At 45.9% G+C, this 12,945-nt stretch overlaps 1 protein-coding gene across 9 annotated transcripts in view; it reads left to right on the top strand.

Moving 5' to 3' along the window:
- Positions 1 to 12,945, top strand: part of LOC117764059 (IQ motif and SEC7 domain-containing protein 1-like) — a 95,357-nt gene that overhangs the window by 60,291 nt on the left and 22,121 nt on the right. Inside the window, exon 1 of one of the 9 annotated variants that reach the window (XM_034589497.1) lies at positions 610 to 749. The exons of 7 other annotated variants lie outside the window; for them this stretch is intronic. Coding sequence is in view for 1 of the 2 variants with exons in the window: in XM_034589494.1 (XP_034445385.1) it covers positions 12,289 to 12,353 (65 nt within the window). In the remaining variant the exon portion in view is untranslated. Of the gene's footprint in view, positions 1 to 609; positions 750 to 12,015; positions 12,354 to 12,945 lie in introns of those variants that run through there. One more of the 9 variants, XM_034589494.1, reaches the window with a different exon arrangement.

A 12,945-nucleotide genomic window follows, 5' to 3' on the forward strand; every position in this document is an offset into this window, starting at 1 on the left:
CAGTTCGGCATTACTCTTGAACTTGCTGGATTTGATTCTGGCTGCATCGCTCAGTCTGCTCCACACAGGAGTGGAAATGACAAACAAGTTCCATAGTGTTGCTTTAATATGAAAAGCGCTGCCATTTCCCTTCAGATTTTAAAGAGATTTCATTGTTAGATGACCTGTTATCTTCTTTGCATTTTGGTCTGTGCTCATGCAGGCAGGCTGTCTGAGGTTGTGTTCTAGTTGAGAGCTCAGATTTCCCCTTCAGCCTCGCCATGTGTCCTGAGGAGGGAGGAAATAAAAAAACAACAACCGGTGACCTTGCAGAGCCGCAATACACAGTGTCCCCCACTGAACCACAGCCATCAACACAGCAGCTGAATAAATGACCACAGACCAGTCTGGAGGCATGTTGGGGGGTGGGGGGGGTGGGTGGATGAGAGGACAGCTGATGGTAAGAAGAAGAAAAACAAGAGGGAGATGGAGAAATAAAGAAAGAGGTTGAAAGAAGAGTGAGGGTCAGAGTGTGAGCGAGGCAGGGGGAGGGCACTGTGCGTGGGGAGAACCTCCTCTTTTCATCGACGTTCAGGGGGAATGTGCTGATTAGTGGAGAGTAAATCAGTCAGATGGAGGGTTCCCAGTCTCCTGTGCCCGACAGAGCCGCTCTCCAGTAACCACAGTCCTCTCTGCACGGAGCTGCAGCAGTTTGTCATCAGAGCCAGCATCGTGTCACTTAGGGCCGACCCGGGGACAGATGTGAGGAGGTAGGTGGGCTCTACTCTGAAGGTGTGTGTGTGTGTGTGTGTTTTTAGCAGATACAGCACCTGGTGTGCATGCATCACAATACTGCAGAATTACTAGAAGGAGAAGAATTTACTAGAAGGCTTGATATTCTCCACCGACAAGGAGGTTATGTTTTCACCCCTGTCCCTTGGTTTGATTGTTTCTAAGCAAGATTACACACTTGTCAGATTTCCATGAAACTTAGTGGCAGGATGCTGTGTGGATCAGGGACGAACCCAGAAGGTTTTGGTGCAGATCTTGATCAGTAGACATATCGAGGACTTTTATAGTCCTCGATGTTTTCCCCGGGAAGAATTCATAGATCTTGATTAAAAAAAAAAGTAAAACATATTTAGGGAACTGAGGAGTGTGTGAAATTTGGTGCAGCTTGATTGAATTTAAGGGGAGTGTCCTCTACTGAGTGCCATTCTACTTTCTGTGACAAGAAAATGTTCAAATATCCTCAAATGTCCTCGTATTCTCCTTTCCTATGGTTGTATGTCAATGTAAACTGATTTCCTTTAGTCTACATTTAGTTGGACGTGGAAGTGTTTTCATATCTGTGATCAAAATGCATCTTTATCATATTGCAACGTACATTTCAGCAAGCGTGTGTGATTTACAACCTGCTGCACTGTTACCTCTGAGCTCCTGCAGGTTGTTGAGCTCCCAGCTCCTCTCTGCTTCATGTTCCTCCGAACATGACCAAGCCCCCATTTCCAATGACAGCATGTTTATGATTCACGGCACATTCCTGCCGATCGCCCTCTCGCTCACGTCTACAAACAGGACCTCCGATGATCTGTTTGTTCATGAAGAGCTCGTGTGTTCCCTCCGCTCGGACCCGCTCTCATTAGACCTGTTAGCAGAATGGACGGCCCAGTGAGGCCATCATTAGAGCCCATTAGATGCACAGAGCGTGAGGCGGCTTCTCCCTCATCAGTCATACTGTACGTGAGAATGGAAGTCAGAGAATAGAGGGAGGCACTGTGCTGAATGCATGCACAGTTTGCAATCTGTTTACATCACATGCAGCTCAGCCCTTCTTCTCTATCCCTCCCTCTGTTCTCTTCTGCCCCCCCCCCCCCCCCCCCCCCCCCCCCCTCCTTATGTCCTCTTTGTCTGTTCTATGTTTACATCCCCATCACGCCACACGTGATCTCGTTGTCCTGGTGCAGGACGTTGCTCAGTTACTTTACCTGGTGCGTCAAATAAAAGGCAGAATTCCCCTCTGGGATCATTGAGCACAGGCAGCAGTGAATCTCGATAGCTTTTTATTACACAGGATTCCTTGGTGTTTCATCATTAAACGGCGAATCCGAAGGCTTCTCTCTGTTCATTACTCAGTGTGCTTCCATATGGGAAACAGTTAAAATAAGGTCCCTGGGCTGCTTTAAAATGATGCTGAGGAGCAAGGATCTCCGGAAAGCGTCTTCACTTTACTGGGAGCAGATGCTTTACGTGGCTGAGCAGGAGGTCCAGCAGAGAAAAAAAGTGAACCCGTCACACACATGAAGAGATTACACAAGGAAGAGGATCTCTTCCTGTTATCAGTGTTGGTTTGAGGATGTCGCTGAGCTGCTGACTCACCACGTCCCTCCCTGGGAAACTGCTCCTTCCAGCTGTCACTGCAAAATCCTTGGTTGTATGTCGTACAGTTTGCTTAAGGTCTATTCCAGGAAGTTCAGGCTTTCATAGACTGTTTGACCTTTTAACCACACACCTAAAATGGATTACTATAGGCTCAACGTGGATTTGATGTCAACTCAAACTAGCAAACTTTTAGAATAAGGCAAACCTGCATGCAGAGGCCAACAATCTCCCTCAATTTACATCACGATGCACCAAATTTCACATCCACTCATAGATATCAGTCCCCTTAATATGGCTGATTGTTTTCATCAAGATCCATGAATTATTTCCTTGGAAATTGGTGAAAAAGTAAAAAAAAGTCACCCAGTTCTTTCTTGGCCCATTTACCAACCCTTCACCAAGTTTCGTGGTAATCTGTTCCATAGATTTTAAATAATCCTGCTGACAAACAATGATATTTTTTGTATACAAACAAACAAACAGACGGGCAAAGACGTAACCTCCTTGGAAGAGCTAAATATCCTCTTTCCAGACAGTTACTTACTTCACCTAAGTTCTCCCAAGGCCAATAAATCAAAGTGAAGAACGCCCAGAACTCAAACTGTAACTTGGCTGGAGAAGCGGCTTGAGGAAACAGCCTCCACCAAATGAGAAAACATTCTCATACGGCCCGTGTTGATCTTTGTGTCAGTCGTAGATTACCACACGGGCGTGAGAATTACCCTCTGCTGATACAACCTCCTGCTTTTTTGTTGACACCTGAGGCTGTTCGGGAAGTTCAGTTGATTAAAACGACAGAATCTGGACAGCGCTCGCTCAATCACCGGAGCCCCCCGAAACCACCGTGTTAAAAACTACATCTGTCTGTGCCGTCAACTTCTCAGGCAAATCTGAACGGGTCCCAGAAAACGGGGGGTGGGTGGGGGGGGGGGGGGGGGGGGGGGTGGTAGAGAAACATCCTCTCTGTCCTCTGATGTTTCCACATCCTCGTCCAAGCCTGTTTATTCTGGAAGTAAATCATACATTAGTGGAAAAAAGCAAGTATCGGTTTCCACTGCTTTTTGAATTTCTCACACTTGTAGCGACTGGACCACTTTCGTTTAAACCTGACATATTGTACTTTGTGATGCGCAGTATGGTCGACTGCGTAAAGGAGCAGTTCATTAATCTGTGGGTTCAGAGTGCTGGGACCAGGGGCCTCTAATAAGTGACTGAGGGGGCGCCAGATCGATGGGTCCTGCAGCCTGCAGGGACCCGGGCTGAGCTTACAGTCAATAAAACAGCAGGGATCCGGTCGAGATTGCAGATAGATTCACTCTGCATTTCAAATCCATTCCTCTCTAATGACTTGTTTTGTTGTATTTTTTTAATTCTCAGTCTCCTCTGGTCAGGTCTGTAGTGTTTCTCCATGTAACTCGCCCCTGAAGGACGTGTGTCGAGTTCCAATTTGTGCCAGAAACCGTCCAATAAGCACGATAATCTATTAATTGGTTGTGGGTGAATTTAATGAAAGCCACACAACATAAGCTGCTGTCAGGTAGTTTGTCATAGAGAAGGTGAATGAATCCATGTCACCCCTGTGTAAATAAGCAGAGGTTACGGGAAGGCATTGTGGGAAATGAAACAATAAGCACTGCGCTGCGTGACCCCTGCGTTCTAATGATTTAGCTTGTTATTCTCATCATGTCGTTTTCGCTCTGTAAAGCTTCTCGTCCTATACCTCGCCCGCATGAACGGGTCACATGTTGGAATATAAGATCTGCTGACTTGCACCCGCTGGGTCTTGGGGAAATGTGGTATGAATGGAACCTGCACACTCAGGATATCTTGTTCCGACTGGAATATGTCAACATGAATCCATTTCTCAGCGCTCTCGTGACCTGCACAAAAAGCTCCCTCACCTTCCTTCTGCATTCCTGGGGAAGAGGAATGCAGATCGAGGACAGCAGCGTTATCTCTGGGCTTTTGTTCTGTGATTGATTGCTTCCCAGTTTAACCCCCCCCCAAAAAAAAAAATCACAGATAATTTCTCTTATTTTTGTGTCATCGTCAGCCTCCCCAAAAAACGTTGACATGCATGAATTGAGGACATAAACAGGGGTGCTGGAATCATGAATTATTTATTTTTTAATTCTTTCTTTCATTGTTTAGGTTCTTTCAGCCGTGACTTTCAATAAATATTTAAACACAACTGATCAGGTTTTCAGTTTCAGCCGTAAGCTCAGAGTTCTCATCACGTGTAAACTGATCCGGAGTTTTCTGTCCTCTGGTAACTCGGTTCTGAGTGGAGCTTGTTTTTCTGCTTGGATGTGAGGTTTTGAGAAAAAAGGCGGAAAAGAGTCAGTGTTTCCTTTGACAAACGGGATCCTGATGCAGCAGTTACTGACTTTTATTACTGGAAAAAAAAAAGTTCCTACTTGATGAACGGTTAATGTCAAATCCATGTAGAATTCATCGTCAGTGTAAGAAAGAAGTTTCTAACCTGAGTAGTCTGATTTATTTTATTATAATTCTTTTTAAACGAATCACAAGAGAATGAAACGTAAAATTTGTTTTAGCTTCACGCTGAGTTCAATTTAATGATTTTAATGTTGTATTTTAATGTTTTTAAACAGTATTAGTAGATCACGATACTCATAGCTGCCTTCACTTTCCCACATTTCTATTTAGTCCACCACTTTTAGGCATTTTCTCCAGAAATAACAGGACGTTTCCTGCATGATTCGATCACTGTCAGCCTAATGAGGGCCATTAAAGTGAAATACGCTCTGTGCTTTCACCTCCAAGTGGAGCAGGGCCTGAAAGGAAACGTTGAATTTCTTTATGACACTGGAATCACACAGGCTCATGGATTACGTCTGAGGTTTGTGGGTCCCGAGCAGAAATCCACAAACCTAACCTGGCAGAGTTTGACATATTGACACGGCTCATCACTACACGTTAGCCGCCATTGTCCCGTGACTTGTGTTTCTCCTGGAATCAAAGACAGAGAAAGGCAGACGTGAAAGAGGCTGCCTTTATGCACGGTGCCAACACAAACAATGGCTTGTGCCAGTGTAGACAGCCGAGCCGGGAGCCGCTCCTCGGGGCTCAATAGCCGCAGTGTTTCTGCTGCCGGCTTCGGATTCCACGGCGGCACCGCTGCCTCGGCCATGGGAAGGGCGGGCGGAGCCCAGCAAGTAACTGGAGTCGTGACCGTGGCGTCCAGAGCTCGAAGGAAAGCAAAGCCAAGCAAAAATGTGCTGAGGTGATAAGACAGCTGTGTGTGGAGAGGTGAGTCGTGGTATGTACGCCATCGCAGGCTCAACTATTGTAGGAATGTAAAGGTTTGGATCTGTGTTTCCTCCCTTTTATCTGTCTCTCCTCAAACATGATCCCCTTATCTCCCAGTCAGTATATTTTATAGCTGACGGCGCAAGTCTTCCCCATACGATACTTAATGATGATTCACTACTTTAAATTAACAATATGCATTAATTCATGTCGTATTTAGACTCGAATACTCAGCTTGAAACCATTAACATCATTTTCATGCTTAATAAAGCAGCGTGTACAAGATCATCCGCTGTTTATCTGATCGCTGGTGCAGTCGACAATAAATGGAATCTGATTGAAACGCCAGTGATTGTTATTATTGTTCCTTCCAGTCAATTTGCTCGTGGCTCCAAATTGATTGCCAGGCGCTCGCTCGCTCACACACACACACACACACACACACACACACACACACACACACACACACACACACACACACACACACACACACACACACACACACACACACACACACACACACACTTATTTTAGAAACATGTCTGGTTTATGTCAAATGATAGATGTTTATTTTTTTAATCAGCGCTGATGGATGACTACTTGAAATCAGCTCTGGAATCAGAGAGACATGATTTTAAAGTGTTTTGCCTCATGTTACACAAATTGGGACTCTCTCTGCTGATTGGTTAGAAACTATAATCCTGTTAGGGAGGCAGATGCTTCAGAAATAATTTAAAATCATCGGAATATAAATATTTTCAAGTTGTGTATTCGAAAACGTGCCAATAAAAAAAGAGGAATTTCGGTAAGTGCACAAGCCGATGCGTGTATATTCTTACAAAATCTTTTTTTTTTTTTTTGCATGACCTAAAATGAAAGAAATTCTCCAATTTTCAGAACATATCACATACATAAAGTATTTCTACGGTAATCTATATCATCAGTAATAGTGATGTCAGACATGCTATACATGTCTTTGCCGTGCCACATTTCCCTGACACATATAGCACAGGACTTTCTCTGTGTGACTTCAGACAGGTGTGAGTCTGCCACTGCCCCAAATAGCTCATTGCACCAGTCCCCCACCCCCCCGCATCCCAGCAAGGCGTCCCCCTACCAGACAAGGCTGGTGTGTACCATCCTGGTGCAGTGGAGTAGCACAGCCCCCCTCAGCCACGACAAACACATCTGACCTCAGCCGTCCTGAATGAGCTCAGCGTCACATGCCCGCCCCCCCTAGGCCTTGTGTGCACAGACAACGTGAAGTCTCATTTCTAACCAGCGGGTGGCAGTGTCCCTCTGAAAGCCCACTGCAGACTGTACTCTCATCATATAAGGCCTCCGTCAGGGTCTGTTTTGTGCGTCTGGCTGTCGTGTCACGCTCCTGTGACCGCCACAAGTATTTATACCCGCTGTGGCCTTTGTCACATTTGCAGTCTGGGCTGTTCGGAGCTCAAACCACCGAAGACACTTTCTAAATCTTGCACCGCTTTTTTTTTGCAGCTGACCTCAAAATTTAATTCCACTGTCATTGAAAAACTCTGCACATCGATCTGCCACAAAGGAAAAGAGAATGAGATGGAATCAGCAGGGCGTTCAGTGGCTGTTTCTTCCATTGGTGTGCACTCTTCCTCTTTGTGCTTTACAGTATTGTTCATCTCTCACACTGAGTGTTTACCAGAGTGTGTCACCTCACATGGGTCTATTTTTAGCCGGGGAGAATTGTGCTGTAGTGTGTTTCCGTGCCAGGCAGAGGGCTATGGTGAAGGGCTCCAGAGAAATATGGTTTCTGGTAATGAAGTGAACAGAAAGGAACCTATTGTAAATGGACAAACTCGGCCCGTTTCTAATAATGGTAACAAAATATGACCTATTTTTTTTATAGAGTGTAAGAGACAGATAGCAGATGCATGTAGTCAGGCCTTTGCAGCCCTGTGGTTCCATAAAATGTATTTTTTTTTATAGAACTGCTTACACAGAAACGAGCACACAAACATGTGGGCGAGTTGTTAAGTTAAAGTTTGTTTGGTTTCCATCGTAAGGGTGTCATTTTATCCCTGCGTGTTCCCTGCCCAGGATGGTGGCACTCGATGCCCACACCCAAATTTTTGGGCAGTTTGGAGTCTCCGCCCCACCTGACTTGCATACATCTCCGGAATGTGAGAGGAAATCATTGCAAGCCCACGCAAACACAGAGAGAAGTGAGCAAAGAACTCCACCCAGGAAAGACTGAGGAGCAGACCTGGCTCTTTCTTACTGCGTGAGAGTTACCCCAGGTGACTTAAAGGTTCTGTGTGTGGAATTTAGTGACATCTAGTGGTGATGTTGCACGTTGCAGCTGAATACCCCTCACCTCACCCTCCCCTTCCAAACATGAAAGAGAACCTGTGGTAGCCTTCAGTTGTCATTCAATTTGTCCAGTCTTGGCTTCTGTAAAAAACATGGTGGCCTCCACACAATAATGAAAACATCACTAGGGTTATTTTATATTCAATTTCCAAGATCCCTTTCACCTAAATCTTACACACTAAACCTTTTTATATGGGTTGTTAGTAGAACAAACTTATTACTGCTTAATATTTTCCAGGCAGCTGAATAAAATATTTGTTCAAATCGATAGTTGATAATCCTGGAAAAACCAGCAAGAGCAGGCTCCCAACCCTCCTCCCATTTGTTGTATCTGTTGTCAAAGCTATGCCCCCAAAACACATGAACACGCGCTGCCTGACAACTGCTAGAAACCGACTCTCCCGTGACTCGCTCGCCAACTTCTCGTCTCGCCAGCGAATCATTTAGTTTGGTCTGAATTAAATGATTGGTCATTTTTATCACAGTCCTGCGAGGGACACTGATTTTTTTCCGGGTTTATTTTTTTCAGACTTTTTTATTGATGGCTATCGGGACGTAGAGAGGATTTCACCTTATAAGATAAAAAGTTACCAACCCTAGATTTAAATAAAGCTAAAATTGTGATTTTAAAAAGCTTAATATAATAGAGAAAGAGTTGGAAAATGGCTTCTGTGGCAGTGTCCAAAAACAAAATCGGTGACTTCTTGGCTGGCTCTCCAGTTTTTTATTCTAACCTAAGCTACACTGTCCCCCGGCTGCAGCTTTAAATTAAGTGCACACATGAGAGTGCTATTGATCGTCTCCTCTAACTGTTGACAAGAAAGTAAATGACTGTAATTCCCAAAATGTCAAACTAAAGTTTCTACGCCTTCAGTCTTATAACCAGTCATCCAGTGCTGTTCTATGCTGTTCGACAGTTTTCGATCCATCGTGCCGCAAACCCCTTTCAGTCAGTGCTGCAGAGATAACAGCGTTTGATGCCCATCAACTACGTTCCTAGTGAGAAGCAAATAGCCCGTTGTGTAAAGAAAAAACATTTAACTTGGTTGAAATAATGTTTTTACTTGTGTCTGAAGTCTGTGTTTTCAGTTTCCATATGTCTGGACCAACAGATTGTCTCGATCTTGATTGGAACTACTTAGTTATGAACGGTAGAACAGAGAAAAGCCTCCCAGCCACCACTTGCCACTGATGAACTTTGATCATTCCCATTGGATCCCACAGGCAACACATCTGCTCCAGCTTTGCTGCCAGGATGTGATGAGCAGATCCTTTAATTACTCTTATTTCAGCTCTATTTATACATCTCTCTGCTGGATCCTTTTTTTCATGCACAGGAATTCTTTTGTTCCTGACAGTTTACAGGGAAAATGTGTTTCTTTTTTTTTTTTTTTCCTCCACAAAGTCCTCTGTGTTCACTAAGCTAACCCGGGCCACTACATCTCATTTACTATTCTGTTGTATCAAACTATGACATCAGCCCGCTCTAATTGTTTCCAGACCAGGCGAGGACCCAGTTTTTGTTTTATTTTCCATTTCTTAGCGCAGGTCTCAGTTGCTCAGCAGATAATGAAAAACGGTGCATGATGTCATGTAGACGGACGGAGCACTCGGCGCCAAAATCTTGTGACCAACTTTCCAGGAAGCGTTCACTTCTCCCACTCCCCTCGTCGTTTCCTTTGCTGTCTTTCCCTCCGACTCTGTCTTTTATCTTTCTATTTTGCAAAGGGGAAAATCCAAGTTTCCTTTGTTCCCTCTGATAATATTGCGGGATTGCACCTGATAAAGGCTCTTGTGTGCGGACGCCTCTTTGGTCTCGTCCCAAGTGAAATAATGTACGTGACTTTCTCTATGCTGAAAACTACGGGGAAGAGGAAGACAGGGGGAGGCACGCAGACTAAACTAAGGGGAGGTGGGGAGGGGTGGTCGAGCATAGGAGCTGAAACTCGGAGAAACCATATGTATTGAGTTGAAGAAATGGCATTTTATGAGCAGAGAGTGGGCCTCTGCCTGGAATTCTCAATGACATCATTCTGGAGCCGAGCGCCGTGCAGCCAGGATTCGGGAGATGGAGTGGGCCTGCGCTCAGCCAAGGCGACTGTACACTGGGTCGTAACACCGGAGGAGGAATAGCGAGACTCTGAGGCAGGCAGACGGAGATAATTACACAGGCTTGTTAAGCGCCTCTGAGTTTGTGAAAAGTTTCGCAGCTCCGCTTTATACCTGGAATCCGTCTAATTTGATCAGTTCAGCAAAGCTACCCTTGACGCTTATGCTAAAGCGGCTCCTGAGCCTCATACTAAAAACAATCACATGGCATTCAGGGGGTCACGTGTTGATCTTCAAAATGAGAAAAGCAATTACTTCATATCTCACTCCCACACAAATAAACTCTAGTTAGACTCTCCCTGAGGCCTGCCACCAAGACAAAGTGATAGAATAACGAGGATGCCAGTTTTATTGGAGAAGGAGTGTCTTAAATGGCTTTTGGCTGCCTTATTTATTTATTTTTTATTTCTGTTTGTTGTGTTTACTGGCACTCAGGAATAAATGGATTTCGGGTGAGAGTGGAGCGATCGCGTGATAGTCGAGCTCTGTAAGTTGAGTCAAGTGTCTGCAGCTCCGCAACGCATTAGCAGCTGTAGTCACCAGAGTCCAGGGCCAAGGTCTCTGAACTGAAATAGATCGGCTGGCCGGTCACTATGTCTGCCTCGCTGCACGTAACGATTCTCCCTGAGTCACACACGGCAAGTAATTCCGTGCACGTCCCCTGCTGTGATTCGGGGCACATGTTAAGACGATAACCGTGTGCAGACGTTTGCCTTTTTTTAGCTACTCGTTCTTTTTTCTGCTTTGTCTCTCATTCCGCGTCGTTCGTTTGAAGGCTCAGATGAAAACCGTCCAGAGAAGGTGATCATTTTAAAGGGTTCAGGCCTGTAATTAGAGGACATCCACGTCTCCCTGGTGGGACTGGTGTGTATGTGTGGGTGTGCGTGTGTGTAAATGATTGGTGTCCCTGTAAACCGGCTCCATGTGGGAGCCATTCTCCTCTGCTTCCTGTGCCTGTTGTCATTAGATAGAAAATACCTTTGACTTGGGGGCAGTTTACCCCAACCCCCTTCTCTCAGAGGGGTGATTAGTCTCTGGCCTGTCGGAGCAACAACGCTGTGAAGTCCCGAGACGGCGGCGCAGTCCACCCGGGGTCCTGTGCAGCCGTGAAGTGGGATGATGGGAGTGTGCGGCGGGTGAGCTCGGCGGTCACAGTATAACACGGGTGGCATTCTGGCACCATGACATTATCCACGAAATAAAACAAAGCTGATTTGAGGGAGGTTGAAAATAAGAGAGGGCGAGAGGAGAACAACCCTTCAACACTGCCGTGTTTTTTCTGCAGAATCCTCTCTGCTTCTTTTCTTAGATCCCATCTTGACAGTCACTGCTCGGGCCCTGAAAGGCTCTATTATTAGAGGTGCTCGCTCGTATTTGCCTTCCCTGCCCACTAAGTCATTCCTCCTCTGTGTATAAAAGGCAAACAAAAGGTACCTCTGACATTCAAACACTCCCAAAACCCTGTCTCCTGCAGCTTTATCTCCTCTTCACGCCACATTCTCCTCTCACTTTCTCCTCATTTATCTCCTCTATACCTGTACATGCTGGACTGGATGAGGCCGTCACTCTCTCCCCCACCTCCCTCCTGTCCATGCTCTTATCTCTCAGTCCCTCCCCATCCTCTCATTTTCATGTTTTCACATTCTCTGATGAAAAGCCAGAAAAATCCCATTTTCTCTCTGACTCCGGGGTCATTTGAGCGTCCCCTTCTTTGCATGATTAATGTTGTGCAGGAGGTGTTTCATCCCCTTCTCCCTCTTCCTCTCTACCCAGCTACAGAGCCACAACGCTCTCACACCCTCACCCCGGCACCCCGCCCCCTTCCATACTGCTCCGGCCCTGGCAGAAACCCACACTCCCGTCTCCCAGCCTCCGCCCCCCCTTCCCCTACCCTCCTTATACTCCTACTAGCCCGGCGCACAGACGACAGAAAGGAAGAGAGAGAAAAAGAAAGATCTCCACTTGGCTGTCACAGAGATTGTAGACTGACTCACAGACCATGCATCCCTATGAGGCTGCTGCTACAAGGCAAAGAAATGGGACATGTTCCTGAGGAGTAGAGAGCTACCAAGATACGGGAGAATGACAGTTTTGAGATCCTTATGTGTATTAGAGAAACCTTGGTAGGCAGTAATGGGGACTGGTGAGTGGGAACGCTTGTGTTTGGAGTACGTCGTCCTGTGAGCGCCGGCCAGCATGTGGTGTTTGCAGTGTAACTCAGAGAAGACCCTGTCACTGCTGGAGCTGGAGCTGAATGGCTGGTAAGAGGAATAGTAGAGTGTGAAGTGTGTGTGCGTGTGTTTTGTCATTGAATGAAGTTTCACCAGGCTCCAGGAGCTCATAAGTCTTTGTTTCATAAACAGTTGAGAGACTGTGTGTGTGTGTGTGTGTGTGTGTGTGTGTGTGTGTGTGTGTGTGTGTGTGTGTGTGTGTGTGTGTGTGTGTGTGAGAAAAGATAACGCCTTCGTTTTTTTTGTACGTGTTTTCACATAATCCACACTAGGAGCTGACGGGATTAACGTGAAGCTTCGAGCTCAGTCACGAAGACCATGTATTTAAAAAGTCGGGTCTGCCGTTTCGATTTTGACTCCGTCACAATGGAAAACAGATCATGTCCCCTCTCTGACTCACTACGTGTGTGTGTGTGTGAGAGATCATGGTGTGTTTAGTCTTACTGTACAGAATCCATCTGTGAGCTGCCCCCCCCTCCAGCTCGATTGAAGGGCATTCCTGTGGTGTTTCGTGGCCCTCCCGCTCGCTGGCTGTGACTCTGTGGTTTTTCATAGCTGGATACTCAAGACCAGGTGCTGAGTGCATTGTGGGGGAGAGTTTAATTATTTATAACTGAGGAAA

Source organism: Hippoglossus hippoglossus, chromosome 7, assembly GCF_009819705.1.
Source record: "Hippoglossus hippoglossus isolate fHipHip1 chromosome 7, fHipHip1.pri, whole genome shotgun sequence".
NCBI classification, from domain to species: Eukaryota; Metazoa; Chordata; class Actinopteri; order Pleuronectiformes; family Pleuronectidae; genus Hippoglossus; species Hippoglossus hippoglossus.